At 31.9% G+C, this 23,581-nt stretch overlaps 1 protein-coding gene across 1 annotated transcript in view; it reads left to right on the top strand.

Moving 5' to 3' along the window:
- SI (sucrase-isomaltase) overlaps positions 1-23,581 on the top strand; it is a 96,460-nt gene that overhangs the window by 42,234 nt on the left and 30,645 nt on the right. The window contains exons 23-35 of the mRNA XM_032836045.1: positions 1,435-1,484; positions 2,272-2,442; positions 4,515-4,670; positions 6,950-7,156; positions 9,843-9,997; positions 11,670-11,838; positions 13,604-13,700; positions 13,795-13,907; positions 14,000-14,125; positions 15,860-15,988; positions 16,725-16,835; positions 19,077-19,139; positions 22,648-22,764. Of these exons, the coding sequence (XP_032691936.1) occupies positions 1,435-1,484; positions 2,272-2,442; positions 4,515-4,670; positions 6,950-7,156; positions 9,843-9,997; positions 11,670-11,838; positions 13,604-13,700; positions 13,795-13,907; positions 14,000-14,125; positions 15,860-15,988; positions 16,725-16,835; positions 19,077-19,139; positions 22,648-22,764 (1,664 nt within the window). The remainder of the gene's footprint in view (positions 1-1,434; positions 1,485-2,271; positions 2,443-4,514; positions 4,671-6,949; positions 7,157-9,842; positions 9,998-11,669; positions 11,839-13,603; positions 13,701-13,794; positions 13,908-13,999; positions 14,126-15,859; positions 15,989-16,724; positions 16,836-19,076; positions 19,140-22,647; positions 22,765-23,581) is intronic.

Raw genomic sequence — 23,581 nt, 5'->3', positions numbered from 1 at the left:
TAAATAAATAAAATCTTAAAAAAAAAAAAAGAATGCTGTTGAGATCATACTTGCATTGATAGCATGTGGGGCTTGATTTTAAGGTTATTCTTATTCCTCAAATTATATAAATATACCCAAATATATTTCTTTCTATATAAAAAATATATATTGATAATTTACTTTCATCTAGGAAAATGTTTAAAAATATGGAAATATGATTAATCAGTTATCAAATATGGTATTTCTATAGTTATGTGCTTTGAAAAGTTAAAATCAAAATTTTCTAAACAATCAATCTGTAAGTAAATGGACAGTAAAATGACCTTCAATTCATGGTATGATTTTTATTTCATTAATTAGGATTAAAATTTTAAGCAAATTAATATTGTTGAAAATATATATATAAATTCTCAGATTCCTTTTACTTTTTTCACTGTCTTTCAAATTATTTTAGCCATAATCTTCAGTTTCTCTGTTAAAGAAACGTGTTAATAAAAAGTTCTTTTACATAGTGTAAAAAATCATTGTCTTCTTCCACTTTCCTCATTAAAGTTTATTTCGGTCTTTAACATATCTCCAGGTTCACCTTATTTCCTTAAACAATGAAAAAAATTAGAGGTGCAAAATAAAATTGTGATGTGCCATATCTTCGAAAGATAAACTTAATGTTACATGGTTTACTAGAAAGAGATAAAATAGTTTTCAATAATGAATTTACAATTATGTACATTTTATTGTAAGTTTTTTTTCTCTTAATTTCCAGGAATATTTAATCCATCTTTGAAAAATTAAGCTAGGCACATATATATTCATTACCTTTACTTACCAGGATAATAAACTATTAAGATTCTTTTGCATATAAGTGTTAAAGACTTTAATTTGAAAAGATAAACTTTTTAATTTGCTTTATTAATAAGCTATTTTTTAAAATAATTTTTAAGGGGTGACTGGGTGGCTCAGTGGGTTAAGCCTCTGCCTTCGGCTCAGGTCATGATCTCAGGGTCCTTGAATCAAGTTCCGCATCAGACTATCTGCTCAGCAGGGAGTCTGCTTCCCCCTCTCTCTCTGCTTGCCTCTCTGCCTACCTATGATCTCTATCAAATAAATTAATTTAATTAAAAATAATTTTTTAAAAAGATTTATTTATTTATTTGAAAGAGAGAGACTACATGCGAGTATGTACAAGCAGGGGGAAGGGCAGAAGGAGAGAGAGGAGTGAAGTGGACTCCCCACTGAGCACAGAGCCTGACCGAGGGCTCAATCTCAGAACCCTGAGATCATGACCTGAGCTGAAGCCAAGAGTGGGACGCTTAACCAACTGAGCCACTCAGGTGCCCATTAACAGTACCTTTTATTTTAAATTTCTTAAGAGTTGTATAACTATAAAAATAGAGAAATTAGCAATAAAGAATTATATTTTGATCTGATAACTCTGTTTTTTCCCCCATTTAGATACCATACAAAATGGCAACTACATTTTATACACTTTTTCAGTTTCTAATGTAAGTGTTCTCTCTGGACACACAGCTGAACATGTATCTTGCTAATGTCTGCGTTATGCCTTTATCATGGATTTCTTTTGGAAGGATGCTTACATTTACCTTCAAATTTCAACAGAAAGAAATTAAATAAATTGTTAAATTTTAAAATTTAAGTTGTTAAATTATAAATACATTGTTATCTTAAATTTTTGCATTTAATTAATTATTTAATTAATCATTTAACTAATTATTGTATTAATTAATTAATTAATGTATTTAATGAATAAGTTTGTGATGATGAAATTGATGCACAAAAAATCTTCAAACATCTTAAATGGGTATGTCTGGTTTAAGCAGCGGGACCTAGGAAAATAATGTCAACATATTTGAAAATGCTTTACTATATCAGTCACAACAATAATTGTTATGGATTTTGAGTGAGGATGAAAAATCTACACATAAGGCTAAATTTTAATAATTAATAGCAATAGTTTTTGTAGATGTTGGATTTCTTCATATATTCTTTGTTGCCAAAGCTGTTATTCCTCATCAACATTAATGCTAGAATGAGAAGAGATATATATGAGTTGCATCATGGGTAATTCAAGTTATCTCTGAAAATAAATTTTATGACATATACACAAAAAATGAAGAGTCGTTAATGAGTATATCTACATATGTTACTTAGATTTGGAGAACTGGTGGGAATGGAGGGATAATGATTGGTTCTTTGTTTTATACCTGTATTATTTCAGGTTTTATCCATTGACCTTCTACTTAATATATATTATTATATCCTTCTTTTCAGAACAAATTAGATATTTTATGCACACATTCATCATACCAGGAAGGAACCACTTTAGCTTTTGAGACTATAAAAATCCTTGGGTTGACAGACTCTGTTACACAAGTTACAGTGGTGGAAGATAATCAGCCAATAAAAGATCACTACAATTTTATTTATACTGCTTCTGACCAGGTAAATTAAAAATTTTAAAATATTTTAGCTGTCATATATTCTCACATTTAGCATTATGTAACCATTCAGTCTCTGGTTTTGTGACATTTTTTCTTCATATTACTTCCCCCCCCTTTTGCTATTAATATTCCATTTTAGGTCATTCCCATTTCAGATATCAACATTAAAAGGACTCTTTGCTACTTCTTTTTATTTCATTTTATCTTGGATATCACTTATATACATCTTCTTAATATTTTTTTTATGGCATTTCCTACCCTGAACTTGAACTTACTCACCTGTTGCATATAATAAAGGTCCTAAATTCTTTAGCTTCTCGTTTAGTACTCTTTAAGATATTGATTGAATCCCTTTCTTCACTCATCCCCTCTGTTCTCCTTTCAAGAACTATCACTATCCTTGATATATCTTGTATTTTTTTCTTTGAAATTTTGTTTACACTCTTTGTTTCTAAGGCAATTGTAATTTTTGTCTCTTTTAAGTTGTGTTCCAGAGAGGCACCTGGCTGCCTCAGTAAAGAGAGCATGTAGGATCCTTGGTCTCCGGGTTGTGAGTTTGAGCCCCATGTTGGGTATAGAGATTACTTCAAAATAAAATCTCAAGATGTGTACTACGGAGGGAAAAGGAGTCTTAGGATAGGGCTTGAATTTCAGCCTTGCAATGTGTACATTTAAAGATACCAAATTAATTTATTATCTCAGTTTCCTTATCTATAAAATGTAACACTTAAATTGTTGCTTTGGGTAATAAATTACTATACTTAAAATATAGATCACAATAATTTAAAGCATTGAAATTATTTTTATTGACTTTTTTCCCACCATTCATATATACCCTAAATTATTGGTAACATCAGCATAAATTCTAAATTACTTGAGATATAGAATATTCCCTTAGAGTATTATTTTTTTTCTAATTTCTAAACCTCTGGTCCAGAGTTCTTCCATCCACAATTTTTATAAAAATATGTATTGGCTAATTATTTTTATTTAGTAAATATACTATAATTTTGTATATTCCTAGGACTATAATAATTAATTAATATAAATTAAATAATACAGGCGTATTGAGAACTTTATGACTCTAACAGAGGTTACAAAAAGAGTATAAAACAAAAATCATTTTATTTGTTTTTTGCAATTTTAACTTATTTCTGTGTTTGCATTTATGCTTATGTAAGATTTACACAGACTCTAATAGATACACCTTATTAATTCTGCTGTGCTTACACTGATCTTTATATGAATTTTCAGTCCTGCATGTAGAGGTATGAAAGTAAGTTGATACCAAAAAGTAAGCTAATGAAGATGGAAGTCTGGGATAAATTTTGCCTATAGTATTCTCAAGGTATATAGACAACAAACTTAACTTTGCAATATCCTAATAATAAAAATCATTATGTGTTAGAATACACACACATACACACACACACACACACACACACACACACACATCACGCCATGTTTTGCATCATGCCATGTTATCTCCTAACTAGTCCCTCAAAGATTGTAAGCGGTGTCTCAAATTAGAGACAGAATTGAAGATATAGGTATTTCCCACTTCTGACTCTGGGGTTCTCTATATAAACCTAAGTCATTAATTTCCCTCCATTGAGGGAACTAATATTTATTTCACACTTAATCTGCCCTAGGCATTGTGTTAAGTGCTTTAAATTTCATTTGTCATTCTTCCTGTATAGCAACCCCCTATAGTAGAAGCAATCACCCCCATTTCACAGGCGGAGGAAATGGAAGATAATAAAGGATAGGCAATTGTCCCAAAGAAGCATAAGCATTAAATGGCAGAACTGAGATCAGAACTCATGTCTGGATTTAGCAATAATGCTTTTCATTGGTATTCTATGATTTCTCTTTTTTTTTTTTTTGTCTTGAAGTTGTAGCCATTTCAGTGGCATGACATATTTTCTCCTTTCTTATCTGTTCTTTAAGTATCCTATTAAAATACCAATGATTGATTTGAAGAATTGCTGTGGTTGCTGCATTTTATAAATGTTAAGTACTTTTAAGTCATCTAGTTTTCACAAATATTTTTTAATATTTCTTCGTCTTCAGAAACTCCTAATTTACGGTCTCAACTTTAACCTTGGAAGGAACTTTACCGTTCAATGGAATCAAAATTACTCAGTAAATGAAAGGTTTACTTGTTATCCAGATGCAGACCCTGCAACTAAAGAAAAGTGTGAAGCACGTGGCTGTTTATGGGAAACGGTACTAAGAATTTTATTATAATTCATAGCATGGCTTTTACATAAATATCTCAATGTAAGCATTATGTATTACAATTTTAATTCTATAGCATAAGAACTAAATTCATCTAGAGAAACATTTGGAATTTGAAATTAGGCCTTTGACAGACAATTTATTTATTTTTTATTTTATTTATTTCTTTTAAAGATTTTATTTATTTATTTGACAGAGAGCGAGAGATCACAAGTAGGCCCAGTGGCAGGCAGAGAGGGGGAAGCAGTCTCCCCACTGAACAGAGAGCCAGATGCAGGGCTCCATATCAGGACTCTGAGATCATGACCTGAGCTGAAGGCAGAGGCTTAACCCACTGAGCCACCCAGGTGCCCTGACAATTAATTAATTAATTAACTAATTAATTTTTAAAGATTTTATTTATTTTTTGACAGATAGAGATCACAAGTAGGCAGAGAGAGAGGAGGAAGGAGGCAGGCTCCCTGCTGAGCAGAGAGTCCGATGTGGGGCTCCATCCCAGGACCCTGGGAATATGACCTGAGTCGAAGGCAGAGGCTTTAACCCAGTAAGCTACGCAGGCACCCCCGGACAATTTATTTTTATCTTAATTAATTCTCTGAAGACATAGTTTAGTAAATGCCAGACTAAATGGTTGTGTAAGTTGCTTTCCAAGCACTTTAGATAGTGTGCCTTACTTAGCTTAATAAAATGTGTCCATTTCACTATTTGTTGAACTCATATTAAATATTGACTATGGCCGACTAGCTTAATTTACTAAGGTATAATGCCAGTAGGCCAGTCTTTCAAAAGTATTGTCTCAAGATATTAAAACTTCTGAAATTAATGGGCTGTGTATTAGTTCCAATAAGGGGTAATTTCTAGCCAGTTGTTTTGATCATCCATTCAACAGAATGATAATTTGGTTAAACAAGACACAGTTTATTTTTCCCCTACAAAAAAGAGGCTCATGTCTGATATACTGGCCTCTCAATGTCATCAAAGTTTTATGTTTACCATTTCTTTTTTATCCTCAAGTTTGTATTATGTCTTCTGTCATTATGTATTCATTCCAGACCCAAAGGTGGGAGGAGGAAAGACATCTTATTTTAATTAGCTTATACCCTTTTCTTTTAAGGAGGATTTGGAGGTCATATATAACTTCCTCAAAAGAGACTGGGACAAGTTAGATGAGCACATTGCTTCTCCCAGCAATATAATAATTTAATAAATAAGAAAGATGGGAGAATGGACTATAGCAAGGCAACTAGCCCTTAATGCCACCATTTATCATTCTTTTTCTTAGATATTAGCTTCCACTTATATATAAACCAATCAGTTTTGATCTTTGGCCATAGTTGCTATTTAAATACTGGTCAGGATGTAATTGACCAGTATTAGGATCAGTCATGAGATAAGGAATGATATAATTTCATTATAAGTAAAAGAAAAGAACTTTATTTACTTATTTATTTTAAGATTTTATTTATTTATTTGACAGAGAGAGATCACAAGTAGGCAGACAGACAGGCAAAGAGAGAGGGGAAGCAGGCTCTCTGCTGAGCAGAGAGCCCAATGCCGGACTCGATCCCAGGATTCCTCCCAGGACTCTGAGATCACAACCTGAGCGAAGGCAGAGGTTTAACCTGCTGAGCCACCCAGGCTCCCCAAGAAAAGAACTTTAAGTACAGGCCCTTCTGAGGGTTGTTGTAGAGCCATTTTACATACAAAAGACAATAGTATGAAGAATAAGAATAAGCATGGAATCAAGAATTATGAGTAATATACTTAATTTTTAAAAAAGATTTTATTTATTTATTTGACAGACAGAGATCACAACTAGGTAGAGAGGCAAGCAGAGAGAGAGGAGAAAGCAGGCTCCCTGCTGAGCAGAGAGCCCGATGCGGGGCTTGATCCCAGGACCCTGAGATCATGACCTGAGCCAAAGGCAAAGGCGTTAACCCACTGGGCCACCCAGGTGCCCCGTAATATACTTAATTTTTGCAAAGACCATAGAATCATTCTATATTCTGTTGAAAAACTATGACATTTGATTCTTTTCCTCTACTGGTCTATCTTTAGAGTCAAAATATAAATATTATATATAAGATTTTAGTGTATGATATTTTAGGTTGCATAATAATTTGTGTTATGATTATAATTTTATTTTATAGTTAAATAATAAAATTGATAAGCTATGCAACATGTGATTAAATATGTCTACCTTTTTTAAAGAGTTCAATATTACAGTGTTTACAATTTCTGGCAATGAACATGTATTCTGTTTTTAGGTTCCTCTTAGCTCCCAAGCACCTGATTGTTACTTTCCTAGACAATACAACCCTTATTTGGTGAGTTCAACTCAGTATTCATCAATGGGTATAACAACTGACCTACAGCTGAATCCTACAAGAGCTCAAATAAAGCTACCTTCTGACCCCATCTCAACTCTTCGTGTGGAGGTGAAATATCACAAAAATGATATGCTGCAGTTTAAGGTATGTTTGATATAAACTATCCCAATGAATGACTCATCTCTCAAGACAAAAGATTCTGAATAGTTTAGATACTTCAGTTTTATGATATTAAGGATTAGTAACTGAATTGTAGACATTTTGATTTTATAAAAATAAAGTTTTTTTCCCCTACACAGCTCATACCTATGTGCACCATAAATAAAGCTTCTTACTTTAGCAATTTTGTGTATAATTAAACATGTAGTGGTGATTTAAAAAAAAATCAAATTCTTGCTAAATATATAAGTTACTTAGAATCAGACTGTGTTTATTGTTACATTAAGATAAACAAAGCACGGATGCCTGCTGGCTCAGTTGGTTAAGCATCAGCCTTAGGCTCAAGTCATGATCCCAGGATGCTGAGATTGAGCCCCCAGGTCAGGCTCCTTGCTCATCAGGGAGTCTGCTTCTCCCCCCGTCCTCTTTCTCTGTCCCCTGCTTGTACTCTCTTAATAATCTTAAAAAAATAAACAAAACAGGATACTATTTCCATTATTTTTAAATAACAGCCTGAATTTTCTGACCAGTGCAGTAGACATAAAAAGAAAAAAAAATTCTTTCAACAGTACACTTAGCAGTTAGTTTTTAATTGAAGTATAGCTGACATACAATGTTACATTGGTTTGAGGTACACAAGATAGTAATCCGACAAGTCTATACTTTATGCTATGCTCACTACAAGTGTAGCTACCACCTGTTACCATATAACCTTATTAGAAAATTATTGACTACATTCCCTAAACTGTAGCTCTCATCCCCCTAATGTGTTCATTCTATAATTGGAAGCCTGTATCTCCCATGCCCCTTCACTCACTTTGCCCGTGCCTCCACCCCTCCCCTCTGGCAACAGTTTGTTCTCATTACCTTTTACTTAAGAGCTCCAAGGGAATCGATTACAAAAACTATTAAAAATGATAAGAAGATCAGAAAAGTGACAGGATGTAAAATAATATCCAAAAAATATATGTTATCATTCACCATTTAAAAATAGAAATGGAGGCAAATCCCATTATCAAAATCTAGAGAGAAAAACAATCAAAGAAACAACAAAAATATCAAAAATCATAGGAGCAAATTGACTGTTTATAAGAAAAGGCTTAAAAAAAGTTGATAGTTTTTGTTTTGTTTCTTTAAGATTTATTTATTTATCTGAGAGAGACTATTGAGTGAGGTCAGGGAGGGGGCAGAGGGAGAGAAAGTCTTGAACAGATGTCCTGCTGAGTGGGAAGCCAGATGCAGGGTTGATCTTAGGACCCTGAGGTCTCCACTGACCTGAGCCCAAACCGAGTCAGACACCCAGGCAATTGTGCTACCCAGAAGCCCCCCAGAAAAGTGTTGGTAGATTTTAAATAAGTATATTAAAAAATAAGCAAATTTTAAAAATCTTAAGTAAGCCTAACTCTTTTAAAGTTAATTCATTTTCTTTAAGTTCATCTGGAGAAGTAAACATTTGGCTATGGCAATAATTAAAATTCATGAAAAGAAGAGATGATAAAACTTATGCAATTGAAACAGTATGAAACTGCATCCAGAAATACCTGACAGTTTATTGAAAAAAGATGACAAAAAATATGTGTGTGTGTGTGTGTAAAAGATGTACTTGTATATATACAATATCAATCAAACATAAGCCCAGAAAAAAAATTAGATACATTTTTGTCTTATATCTGCCTAGTAAAAACCTTTCAAACCATAGATACGATGGTATAAACCCCACAGATGAAAATCTATATATTTTCTTACATGAAAATTTAACATATTTCAACATCAACAAACACTATAAACAATTAGAAGAAAAGCAAAAAATTGTTAAGTATTTGTCACATACATGACAAAAAGCAAGAAATTTCAATTTACACATTATTTGCCACATACATGACAAAAAGCAAGAAATTTCAATTTACACAACCAAGAAAAATAGTAAGTCTCCGTAAGCAAACATTTAACAGAAGACATAAAAATTAGAGATAAAAATATTAAAATACTTATATTAGTTGAAAATAAAAGGAACAAAAAAAATTTTAAAAATGGGAAACCAAAATGTTGAATATCATGTAGAAAAAGGTTCATCCTTATCAGCAAAGAAATACATGACAGTTAGAAAAATAAATGCTTTTAGTTTAACATAAAATAGTATTAGGATATACATTTTGGTAAGAACATTAATTAGTAAACTATTTATGGAAAATAAATATCAAGGACCCTACACATTTTAGTACACTCTTTGTGACCTATCACTTCTAAGAAATGTATTGAAAAAATAAAGAAATGAATAAACATAAATAACCATTCACATTCATTGTAGGATCATAGATGTGATAAAAAATACTGAAACAACTTCTTAGTCTAACAATGAAGTGGTAAATAATTTTGTGTATCTATATATGAGAACATTTAGCTCCAAAATTTTTTTGAAGATTTCTTTTGTATGGAAAAATTGATGACAAAAAAAATGATAAAATATAATTCATAACTTGATCTCATTACATATGTATGTGGATTTCTATATAGATATATGAGCATGGATACAGAATTGAGAATTATATAAACAAAATGATAATATTCTTGTCTGAGCAATTACTTAAATTATTTAATGATTATTTACATGATATTTCAGCAATAATAGAGAATTAGAAAGGTTTTTATTTTCATTATTTCTCTGCAATAGATTTATGATCCCCAAAATAAGAGATATGAAGTTCCAGTACCTTTAAACATTCCAACCACACCAACAAGTACTTATGAAAACAGACTTTATGATGTTGAAATCAAAGAAAATCCTTTTGGCATCCAGATTCGAAGGAGAAGTACAGGAAAAGTTATGTAAGTGATTGAATTATTTGATATGAGGAATATTTTGATTTTAGGTTAGAGGGGAAGTTAGATTATTTTCACTGTGCTAGAGTTTTAGCCATCACACTAAAAATGTTTTAATTTTATTAAATAACTTGACCTGTTTTAACATTTTAAAACTGAACAATTATCATACTCATGGGACTATCACTAAGGATTAGTAAAATTTCATCTTCATCTTGGATATGACTGATTTCATTATTATCACACTCTTTCTTCTAATCAAGTTGAGAACTAAAACCAAGACTCCTCTTGAAAAGTGTATTAACAAAAAAAAAAGTAGTTGGAAATATGTTATGTAAATATTTAATTAGAAATTAATTGAAATTGAAGTTTATTAGTTCTGAAATCTGATAAAGTTAATACTATCTCTGCCAGGTAATGATGAAAGGTAATTGATACACATACATCTCTCTGTATTTTTATGTTACAATGAATAAACATATAAAAAATTATTTTTGTTTTAGTAAGCAGTAGAGCTTTGTAGACAAACTGTAGTATATTAAAAGATACTTTCATGTAATTTAAGCTTACCATGCGACTTTTTAGCAGATGCTGACAGGATATTTTCACATATTGTCAGGATGGATACAAATAATGAAGAAAATTATGTCTATATTGCTTTAAAAATTTTGTTGTTATGATAATATTTTTGTTTCAGAGAATAAGAAGTGAAGTCATTTTGTAAAAAAATTCTGGTGCAGTGGCATAATTATTATTTTTGTTTGGAAAGCACTAGTTTTCGTAAATACTTCTCCAAAATCCTTAAGATAAAAATTTGAATACATCCTAAATTCTTTGTAATTCATATGTTTCTTTTTTTCTTCCAACTTTAATTTCTTTTCTTCCTCTTTTATATTCTTGCAAATGACTAGAAAAACAATACATTCTCTGAAACACATTACTTCGGGATTTATTTTAAAACACCCATTTTTATAAATTCAAAATAAAGGAAGAAAAGATTGGGAGTAGTAATTAGGGAGAGCTTGCAATTAAAATAGTCATCATGGGACACCTGGGTGGCTCAGTCTGTTAAGCATCTGCCTTTGGCTGAGGTCATGATCCCAGGGTCCTGGGATGGCATCGGGCAGTGGGCTTCTTGCTCTGTGGGGAGTCTGCTTCTCCCTCTGCCTGCCATTCCCCATGTTTGTGCTCGCTCTCACTCTCTCTCTCTGTCAAATAAATAAAATCTTAAAAAAAAAAATCCACCATGCCTTATAGTTTATTTTGATACTGATTTCATCTTAATCCATATGTAGAAAAAGTTTACTGTGATTATCTCAAGGGAACAGGAAAACAGAGGACTTTCAGTTTCTGGGACATATATTACTTCTAGTCCAATATTATTTATAACTTCATATTAATTTTATTTTAAAAAGCAATATATATCTAAAGATAAACCATAATCATATTCATCTATAATTTATTTTACTAATAATGCCAAATAAATGAAACATATTTTAGATACTCTTTAACTTAGTCAAAAGAAAAATGTATTGGGATATTATTTTCATTTGGTATTTGAGTACAATAGGTACATAGAGAAAAATATTACTGGTTTTCAGATCACCTAAGAAAGAATTACCATTAGTATTTGTGGTAATACTTTGTATTTATTAGAATTATTCTCTTTTCTTTTTAGTTGGGATTCTCACCTGCCTGGATTTGCTTTTAATAACCAGTTTATTCAAATATCTACTCGCCTGCCATCAGAATATATATATGGTTTTGGGGAAGTGGAACATACAGCATTTAAGAGAGACCTGAACTGGCATACTTGGGGAATGTTTACAAGAGACCAACCCCCTGGTGTAGGTATCGATATTTGACTACTCCGTGAGTCAACTAAGACCATGATTAAGATCTCGGCCACTTTTCTGTAGGTCTAACTTGAGTACTGAAGTAATAATGACAAAGGGCCCTAGACCTGTAATAGTGATTTTCTAAAAAGCAAACAAAAAGCTACCTTAAATTACAGGTGAAAGCAGAAGATTGGATGGATAACATCCTTGATTACAGTGATAAAACAAATATTCAGATTCAGAATCCCCTGCCAAATCTACTTTTATTCACAGCTTTTAGAAATAATTGACCAGGGTTCTCCTTGAAAAAAATTTTTTTTGCTTCTTTGATATTGATTTGATGTTAATTTTTTCCTTTATGATACCCAGCTACAGGTGTGCATTTTATGAGGCCATACTGCTAAATACATCTTTAGAAACTTTTTATATGCTTATATCACTTTTCCCAATGTTTTGTCTTATTAATGGAGTATATTTCATTAATAATTCATTGCACAACTAGTATTAATTATAATTATTCTAAGTATATCATGCAAAAACACATTTTAATAAAAATACTAATTCATTTTGATTTTTTACACATGACTTATATCTAAAGGATATATTCAGTATAGGATTATAAATGTATATACTATTGCAATGACTTTTTATTGTTAGGTACTCAAACAACTTTTATTTGTATCATGATTGTTGAACTTGGATTATGAAGTCTGCTTTTCATTTGTATCAATTTGAAAGTATGTTTTACAAAATGTATTTCTTTAAAACTATGCAACAATGTATTGACATTATTAGGTTAATATAATTCTTGACTCAAAATATAAATCTTCTTCCACATGCTGATCAAATACTGACATACAGTGTGAGTCAAAGAGGTCAGTTTTGTGTGTGTGTTTGTGTGTGTTGCTTTTTTAGAAAGAACACAAGCAAGAGTGGGGAGGAGGTGGGGCAGAGTGAGAGGTAAAGAAAGAACCCCAAGCAGGCTCCACACTCAGGACAGAGCCTGATACGGGACTCCATCTCAAGGCCCTGAGATTGATCTGAGCCAAAATCAAGGACACCACACAGGTGCCCCTAAAATTGTCAGTTTGATTAGGGGTCATCAACTTAAAAGTTTTGTGACTTTTGAGAAGTCATTTCATGAACCTGAGTATAGGTTTTTTATTCCAAAAAATGAAAAGATCTAGTTGAAAATGAAATTAAATGTTTATAAACTATTGTGTAAACAAGATATCATTTAAAATATTATCATATAATATTATATAAACTTAGGTATTACCATATAAGATCTCAAGAGGTTTGAATATTTTCAACATTTCTAGGACTTTTTTATTGAAAAAGAAGTGCCAATTTATAAATGAATTAAGATACACTTGTAGAAAGAAACCCAACTACACCGATACCAATGGTTTTTTACATCAGTTAATATGCAGAATTTGTGGGTGTTACAAATTTGTACATTCATTTGTATGCTCTAAAGCAGTGACGGTTCAAATAATATAGAATTTTTTTTTCTAAAGGAGAAATATTTTAATTTAAGCATAGTTTAAAACTTTAAGCAAAGTTTTAAAACTTTTAAGCATCGTTTTAAGCATTAAAACGATGCTTAATTTAAGCATAGTTTTGTTCCTTTAAAGAAGGAACCTTTAAATTCATATAGCCTCAATCTTACAATGCATTTGAATATTACCTTCACAAAATTCATATGCTATTATTGTTTAAATATTATGCTATTATTACTTAAATATGAATTATATTTAATTTTTTATTTTAGTATAAACTTAATTCGTACGGATTTCATCCCTATTACATGGCTCTGGAAGATGAAGGCTATGCTCATGGAGTTCTCTTACTTAACAGCAATGCAATGGGTAAAACAGTCATTTGTTGAATTTCTTGTATTTTATATTACTCTTCAGTAAACTAATACATAGATTAAAATGTAATCATTTTTTGGATTTCCAGACGTTACATTTCAGCCAACTCCTGCTCTGACTTACCGTATAATTGGAGGAATCTTGGACTTTTATATGTTTTTGGGCCCAACTCCAGAAATTGCAACACAACAATACCATGAAGTATGACTGTACTTTTTTTTTTTAAGTTTTCTTTGTGATATAAAGTAACTCTCTTAGTTCACAAATAACTTTTTTTTTTTTTTCTCCCACAGGTAATTGGTCGACCTGTCATGCCACCTTACTGGGCTTTGGGATTCCAATTATGTCGTTATGGGTACAGAAATACTTCAGAAGTTGAGCAAGTATATAATGATATGGTGGCTGCTCAGATCCCCTATGTATGTATATCCATTTTAAAAACAGTGTTAAATGTTTTATCTATAAAAGCAAAATGAAATAAGTATGCATACTTTAAAATTAGTCATTTGGCAATAATTCTTTGTTTTTATTAGTAGCACCTAATGACATGGTTATTAGACTTTTATAAAGTGTTTTTATTCGATGAAGGAAAAGGGATAATACCATTCCTTTTCTCCTTTCTCTCTGGTTCCATGGCTCCAAGTTGTACTAAACAACTCACTATGCACTTGTTTTTCTCTCCTAAACTTTGGGTTGCTTAAGTAATCAGATGTATTTCCCATATTTTTTTATATGAGAATTAGAGTCCACAGAAACCTACTTCATCAACTGAAGTGACAAATTACAGAGAAGAAATTAGAGATGAAACTTAGTGATTTTTGCCCTGAAATAGGTGATAGTAGTAATGTTGGAACACAGAATTGGAGCACTTGCAAAATATCCTCTTCCTGCAATATTCCGGAAACTAAATATTACTGAGTATCCAGAAATAATCATCCCTGTGATTTCATTTTTTAACAAGATTCAGGAATCCCAGGGGTCATTCTAGGAGAACTTAAAACAGTGAATTCCAGAATACTTGGTATATAAGAACACATTCTAAGAAGAAAGAGAAGGGCCTCATTATAAGACATTGGTACATGTAGTAGAATCAAGTATGTGATTTTTTAATACATCATTATGAGGAAATTAATTCTATAAATAGATGATACAGAAATATATAAGTGATTTTTTTTTACAAAAAAGAAGATTGTTTTTTATAAAAAGGGAGGTTATTAGGTCTGTTATATCAGCCATCCTTTTTATAACACCTAGAAGAAGAAATTGAGTTAATGTCTATTAAAGAAAATAATTTAAAAATTTGTTATTTAGATCTAAACAATGTCATGAAAAGTCAAACATTTATTAGTTTAAACATATTTGTAAATGTCATACATTTATTAAACATATTTGTAAATACTTTAAGCAACAGTTTGGTTATTTAAGCTTGGTTTCTAATTCTAAAAAGACTTTGGTAGATAATAAAAGAATCTTTTTTAATTAATATATTTTTTAAAAGATTTTATTTATTTATTTGTCAGAGAGAGAGAGACAGAGAGAGAGCACAGGCAGGCAGAGTGGCATCAGAGGCAGAGGGAGAAGCAGGCTCCCTGCTATGCAAGGATCCCAGGACTGTGGGATCATGACCTGAGACGCTTAAACAACTAAGCCACCCAGGCATCCCAATAAAAGAATCTTTTAATTGATGGATTTACCAATAATTCTTTCTTCCTTTTTGGCAATATTAGAGTTATTTGAAATTACTCCCATTGGCTTTATGTTTCCCGAAATAGAAAAACAGCTATTTCTGTATATATTGTACAACATTCCAAATTGCATTTAACATAATTTCATAGCCTCACAAATCCTTTACTCCTATTTCCTTTGGGAATTACATAACAAAAGATATTGATCTGAAAGAATTTTTAGAAATCAAAATTGTTAAGTGAACTCTTAGCGAACAGAACGTTTGTATTAACTTGCTTATAGACTATTTTGGATCTTTATATACTAGTTTTATTTGTTGAACATTGTGTTACTTGATTAATTCTCTTTAGGATTAAGTGAAGAGGCATTTAAACTTTCATATTGCTATTACTTTTATACGATGACAGAAGGAGATGCACTGACCCCTGTGATTCTTACCCCACTGCCACAATCTTTATATCTTTCAGGATGTTCAATACACAGACATTGATTACATGGAAAGGCAACTAGACTTTACAATTGATGAAAATTTCCGTGATCTTCCTCAGTTTGTTGACAAAATAAGACAGGAAGGAATGAGATACATTATTATCCTGGTCAGTATTTATATTTTATATTTTATCTGAGTCTTATTATCTTGATTTCATTAAAATTTCTCTCCTAGAATGAAGTGGGAGGGAGGTGTTTCAAAATAGGAAGACTATTACTTTCAATTCTTCCTAAATCTAAAACTTTCTTCCTTTAAGACTTTTATTTACATGGGCTGCTACCAAGCTACTTTTACAGTTTGATATATCTTTAGAGATCGAAGACTGAATCTGGAAGTCGAAGACAAGCTGTCTTCTAATAATCACTGAAGCTACAAACTAACCTCAATTTATAGAAGCTATCACAAAGTTATGATGGATTTTCCATTTCTATACAATTCTCAAATCATTCTATGGGATTGCTTCTTAGGCTTGTCATGTTTAAAAATTTGACTTCAAGTTAGTGATTCACTGGGGAGAATATTTTATCAATACATTAAAGGAAGCCAGCTAGGCAGCCAGTAATCCCACTGGGAGAAATAAAAACAAAACAAAAAAATGTTAGTAATCTCTCTTGAAATCACAGCCAGTACATTTTTGGAAGTTCTTAAAATTTCCTTCCAAAGAATTTAGAGGACACTCCAGCTAGAACACTGAAATTTATACTGTCAGTCTATTTGCCAGTCTGTGTGAGAGCACAGTAAAATGATAATGTAGTCATGGAAAATTTTGTTTCATAACTGTGACCTAAGTGGTCATACTTTTACTACAGAGTTACCTGGTGTATATTTCATTTTAATTTTAGGATCCAGCAATTTCAGGGAATGAAACAAAGCCTTACCCTGCATTTGAAAGAGGAATGGAGAAAGATGTTTTTGTCAAATGGCCAAATACCAGTGATATTTGTTGGGCAAAGGTACTGAACTGGTATCTTGAAATAAAATAAGTATAGAATGTTACTTCACTAAAAGTTTCTATTGAGTAAAAATAAGACTTAAAGACATATTCAGAAGGAGAGATGGAGAATACAGAAATGTAATGATTGAATACCTAATAAAATAATATATCATTTGATTTCAACTTAAATTATTAGAAACAGAATTTATGTATTTGTATGTTTGTTTACTATTTGTTTCATTTTAAATTTTTAAATTGCATTTATTAGAATGTCTTTGTGTATTATAGAATAGGGAAAGCTGATACATATATTTTTTCAATATGTAATTTTTTTGCATTTTTTAAAATTTTAATTTACTTTTTAAATTTCTTTTCAGTGTTCTTTTATGTATTATAAAATTAAGATTAATAAGATGGTTGTTCATTATTCTACACTGCAAGTCATTTAAATGTTTGTACTTCTTTCATTAATAAAAAAGACAATTTTTAGGGGTGCCTGGGTGGCTCAGTGGGTTAAGCCTCTGCCTTTGGCTCAGGTCATGATCTCAGGGTCCTGGGATCGAGCCCCACATTGGGCTCTCTGCTCAGCGGGGAGCCTGCTTCCCTCCTCTTTCTCTCTCTGCCTGCCTCTCTGCCTACTTGTGATCTCTCTCTCTCTGTCAAATAAATAAATAAAACCTTAAAAAATAAAATAAAAATAAAAAAGACAATTTTTAAGAGCTATAGTTATATTCCTGACCTGAACAAGGATTATAATTTATTGTATTTCATTTAAACAACAATATTCGGACTGGGGTATATTGACATATTATAGAAAAATCCTGATTTGGCTTACTTATAAAAGAACAAACAAAAAATCCAATAGTGTTAACTAGAATGAAAAACATAACAGAATTCCGTTGTGGGAGACATGATGAAATATAATATAGAATCCTTTTTTCTTCTTGGACCCAAAATAGCATATTAGTGATAACAGTGGTAAAATTCACACATGGCCTCTAGATTACTTAAATATTGTATCAATGCCTATTTCTTGGTTTTGATGATTGTAGAGAGGTTATAAATTTGTTAATGTTACAGAATAAAGGATATAAAAAAAAAACCTCTAGGTATAATGTTTGTAGCTTTTCTGTGAGTCAAAATATTTCAAAACTAAAAATTAACATAAAATAGAAAAATCCTATGATAACCTTAATGACAAATCATAACATTTTAAGAAACATGAAAGTATAGAGTATGGCATATTGACCATAGAAAGTTTTTTTTTTTTTTTTCCCCTTCGTTTGTATTACCTTCTCATTCTAAATGTCTATACATTTTCTGAGATTTCTATCTTCTTTTCCATTCCTTTAGTGAACTATTCCCCATCCACAACTAATCTCTTGTAGGTAATTAGTTCTTGGGAATTAAGTACATTTTTTTATATGGAACTATGTAGGTTTTACAACATAGATTCAAATTCTCAGAGATTTCAGCATGATTGAATTTGGTCTCAAGTTGTGTGTTTGTGGTTGAGTAGAGGAAAACATTAGTAGGTGGGAAAGCAGGGATAGGGATGAGGATATGGAGAGACAGAGAGGAGTATTTAGTACTAATTGAGAAAACAAAGATGTTTGCCTTAGCATGGCATCATCCAACTCAGATCTTCAATTCCTTTTAAATAAAAATATTTATTGTTTTCAGATTTTAATGCTGGAATAATTATAGAAACAGTTTTAATATACCACATGAAATTAAATTTAGTGTCTTCATATTCTTTTTTTTTAAGCTTTTATTTATTTATTTGAGAGAGAGAGAGAGAGAGGGAGAGAGAGAGCATGAGAGGGAAGAAGGTTAGAGGGAGAAGCAGACTCCCCACAAAGCTGGGACTCATGTGATACTCGATCCCAGAACTCCAGGATCATGACCTGAGCCAAAAGCTGTTGCTTAACCAACTGAGCCACCTAGGTGCCCCCTTCATATTATTTCTGAGTAGAACTTCTGGTTACATACATTGGTTTTAATATCACTACCTACTACTAATATTTGGCATATTAAAGAGGAAATTAATATGAAATATGAGAATGGTTTGCAAATGTTACATTTACCAAAACACAAACTGAAAAAAAAACAATTGAAAAAATTACTGGTCTGGGGATCTGAAGATATAATAATAATATGCCTCCAGAACCCTAAGAACCCTATTATACTTTATTTACAACATAGTCATACTATACTGAAATTATTTTCAACGATTTTCCTATTTTTTCTTTCTCTGTAGGTTTGGCCAGATTTGCCCAATATAACAATAGATGAAAGTCTAACGGAAGATGAAGCTGTTAATGTAAGTTTACATTGACTGATTACATAACAAAGAAATTCAGCACTTGGATTTAATGATCACTTTGACCAATAATTCAATTTGAGTACTTTCTCCAAAAAACTGATGGCTTATTTTTAAATTTTCTATACCAGACCATATTTAAATCATATGGTACTTCTCTTTTTAACTTTTTGAGGAATATCTATGCAGTTTTCCTAAATGGCTACACCCCTTCACATTCTCACCAACAGTGCAAAAGGATTCCAATTTCTCCATATCCTTTCCACAACTTTTTGTCTTTGTTTTTGGATAATAACCATCTTAACAGGTGTGAAGTGATATCTCATTGTGTTTTTTGTATTTCCCTGAAGATAAGTGAATATAAGCATCTTTTCATCTACTTGTTGGTTATCTGTATGCATTCTCCAGAGAAATGTCTATCAAGACTTTGCCTATATTTTAAGCATGTTATTAGGGTTCTTTCTTTCTTTCTTTCTTTCTTTCTTTCTTTCTTTCTTTCTTTCTTTCTTTAGAGTTGTAAGACTTTTTAATATACTTTGGAGATTCACACATAATCTGATATATGGTGTTTAAATATTTTCTCTTATTCTATGGATTACCTTTCTCTTTGTTGCTTGTTTCCTTTGCTATGAAGAAACTTTTTTGTTTGATGTAGTCACCTGCTTACTTTTGCTTTTGTTGGCTGTGTTTTTGGTGTCATATTTATAAAATCTTTGCCAAGACCAATGTCATGAAGCTTTTCCCTTTGGATTCTCCAAGAACTTTTTTCAATTTCATGTGTTACATTTAAGACTTTACTCCATTTTGAGTTGATTTTTGTGTTATGATGTAAGATAAGGGTCCAACTTCATTCTTCTGCATATGATATTGTTTTTCCAGTACCATTTGTTGAAGACACTATCCTTTATCCATTGTGTATTTTTGGCACCCTGTCAATGATAAGTTGACTATATATGTATGGATTGATTTATATGTTCTCTATTTGGCACCATTAGTCTATGTGTGTTTTTGTGCTGGTATCATACTGTTTTTGTTACTGTGGCTTTGGAGTATATTTTGAAATCAGGATGTGTGATTCCTCGAACTTTGCTCTACTTTTTCAAGATGATTTTGGCTATTCCAGGTCTTTGTAATTCCAAATGAATTGTAGAATTGTTTTTGTATTTCTGTAAAAGATGGAATTGGGTTTTTGATAGAGGTTGCATTAAATCTACAGATTGCTTTGGGTAGTTAAGAGATTTTCACGATATTAATTCTTCCAATCCATGAACGTGGAATGCCTTTCTATTTGTCTGTATCTTCTTCAATATCTTTCAGCAAAGTTTTGTAGTTTCCAGTGTACAAGTCTTCCACCTCCTTACTTTTATTCCCAAGTACTTTATTATCTGGGTTGCTGTTGTGAATTGGATTATTTTCCTAATTTAGTTTTCTGATAATTCCTTGTTAGTGTATAAAAATGCAACTGATATTTGCATATTGATTTTACATTCCATAAATTTATTTAATTTATTAATTCTAACAGTGTGTGTGTATGTACATGTGTGTGGGAGAGAGAGAGAGAAACAGTTTTTTTTCTGAATGAGCATGATTTAGCTGGGGTGTTTAATATATCATCTTTATTATGTTGAGGTATTTCTTTCTATTCCTAATTTGTTGAGAGTTTTTAAGTTTTCAAGTTCTATCCATGTCATTGGAAATGGCAAGATTTCATTCTTTCTGATAGGTGAGGAATATTCCATTGTATATGTACATCATCTCTTCTTTATCCATTCATTTTCAATGGACACTTGGGCTCTTTCCATATTCTGGTAATTGTGGAGATTTCTTTTATAAATGTTTGGGTACATGTGTCCCCTTGAATCACTGTGTTTGTACCCTTTGGATAAATACCATGTAGTGCAATTGGTGGGTCATATGGTTGTTCTAGTTTCAGTTTTTTAAGGAACCTCCATACTGTTTTTGGAGTGGCTGCACCAGTTTGCATTCCCAACAACAGTGTAAGAGGGTTCACTTTTCTCTGCATCCTTGACAACATCCATGGTTTCCTAACTTGTTAATTTTAGCCATTCTGACTAGGGTGAGGTGATATTTCATTGTGGTTTTGATTGTAGTTCCTGATACCAAGTGATGTTGAGAATCTTTTCATGTATCTGTTGGCCACTTGTATGTCTTCTTTGGAGAAATGTCTGTTCATGTATTCTGGCCATTTCTTGACTGGATTTTTGGTTTTTGGGGTGCTGTTTGGTAAGTTCTTTATATATTTTGGACACTAGCTCTTTATCTGGTGAGACATTTGCAAATATCTTCTCCCACTCCATAGGTTGCCTTTTATTTTGTAGACTGTTTCCTTTGCTGTGCAAAAACTTTTTATCTTGATGAAGTCTCAATAGTTCATTTTTGCTTTTGTTTCTCTTGCCTTTGTAGATATGCTTAGCAAGAAGGTGCTATGCTTGTGTTCTCCTCCAGGATTTTAGATGGATTCTAGTTTCACATTTAGGTCTTTCATCTATTTTAAATTTATTTTTTGTGTATGGTGTGAGAAAGTAGTCCAGATTCATTCTTCTGCAAGTGACTATACAATTTTCCCCACACCATTAGTTGAAAAGACTGTTTCCCCCCCGCCCCATTGGATATTATTTCCTGCTTTGCCAAAGATTAGTTGACCATAGAATTGAAGGTCCATTTCCAGGTTCTCTATTCCATTCCATTGATCTATGGGTCTTTTTGTGCCAGTACCATATGTGTTTTGTAAATCCCTATGTTCCCTACCCTTTTCATTTTCTCTATACACTGGTAAGACTATTCTGGAAGTTATTACATAGACTTAAAGTGTGACAGGAAAGCATGCAAGTGATGCCATGTTTTTCAGACAATTTATTTATTTACAGAAGGTCAATCATTTGTTAGCACACAGAATTTGATCTCAGAATATATATAGGTAGGCTGACAAGTAAAGAATTTTTTGGTAAGGAAAGAAGTAAATCATTTCTTCTCTGCTGAGGTGGGAAGGGCAGGTGTGAGAAAGAAAGGCAAATGGTTGTGGTGGTAAAGCAATATAGTAATCCTAGAAGGGCAGAAAGCTGGATAAACAATTTTTTTAATCTAATTAGACTAAACCAAGGCCTTTTCCTTTACTATCATGCTCCACAAAAGTAAATCTGCATTATAGGACTCTAAGGATACAAAGGAAAATATTCCCTACTAGTCTAAGAAGCACCGAAAATATATATCTGTGTTTTGTGAACTTTTTTTTTTTTTTTTTTTACAATCTGTAAGGACCCCAAGGCTTCTCCCTTCTGTCTCCATGTATATTTCTCTCTCTTTCTTTCTTTTTTTTTTAAATTTTTTACTCTTCATTGTTTTGGTTAGAGAAACATAATAAAGATGCATGCAATTAAATTTGGGATCAGGTTGCCTTCATTATCACCTGTGCACAGCTTGTGAATCTGACAGGTAAATGTCTTAGACATGCATGGTCTCTCTTCTGACTTTCTACATGTTTTTACAGGCCTCCAGAGCTCATGTAGCTTTTCCAGACTTTTTCAGGAATGCCACAGCAGAGTGGTGGGAAAGAGAAATTATAGATTTCTACAATAACCAGATGAGGTTTGATGGTTTGTGGATTGTAAGTAAATGTAAAGCAATATATATTTTAAGTTATTATTGATTTATTTATTATGTAGTTATTATGCAGAATTCTTGCTAGATTCTAATAATTCCAACAAAGTATTTTTTTGAAAATATCCCACTCATTTTTCCATAGAAAGGAAAGGCCTTTCCATATTCATAGAACTGTAAAATACAGTGCTAGCAATTCATTTTATATATACAGCTGCTATTTTCCGAAGTTTCAGCTTCACCAGGGAACCAAAAAAAATCTCTTTATAACTATTTATAAATGCTCATAAACATTTATTTTATTTTTATTCAATGTAGGAATGAATCTCATGTAACTGTCAGTCATTAGTACAAGAAATCGTAAACTCTTACAAACGTAGCAAATTACTTTTCAAACAATCTCCTAATTTTAGATGTAACTTTAAAATGTTGGTAGTAAGAGGGGGAGGAGCTAAAATGGTGGCATATTGGGAGGACTTTAGGCTTGCCTCATCCTTCAAACACAACTCGATAGATATCAAATCATTCTGAATACCCAAGAAATTGATCTGAAGACTCACAGAACAAACTGTACAACTAGAGGTAGAGAAGAGGCCTCATTGTGGAAGGTAGGAGGTGCAGAGATGTGGTTTAGGGAAGAAACAATCACAGGTGCTGTTGAGGGGAGGGAGCTTTGGTTTCTGAGAGAGACGAAACAGAAAGGAGCATACAGGATCACACAAGGAGAACACTTTCCCAAAGCCATTGGCCAGAAAAATTAGAAGGTTTGATTTCCATGAGTTTTTGCAACCAGCAGGGCTCAAAGACTGGAGTTTTAGAGGTCC

This window comes from Lontra canadensis, unplaced genomic scaffold, assembly GCF_010015895.1.
Source record: "Lontra canadensis isolate GAN:19392208 unplaced genomic scaffold, GSC_riverotter_1.0 scaffold90, whole genome shotgun sequence".
Classification (NCBI taxonomy): Eukaryota; Metazoa; Chordata; class Mammalia; order Carnivora; family Mustelidae; genus Lontra; species Lontra canadensis.
This window is presented reverse-complemented; position numbering and strand designations above follow the sequence as displayed.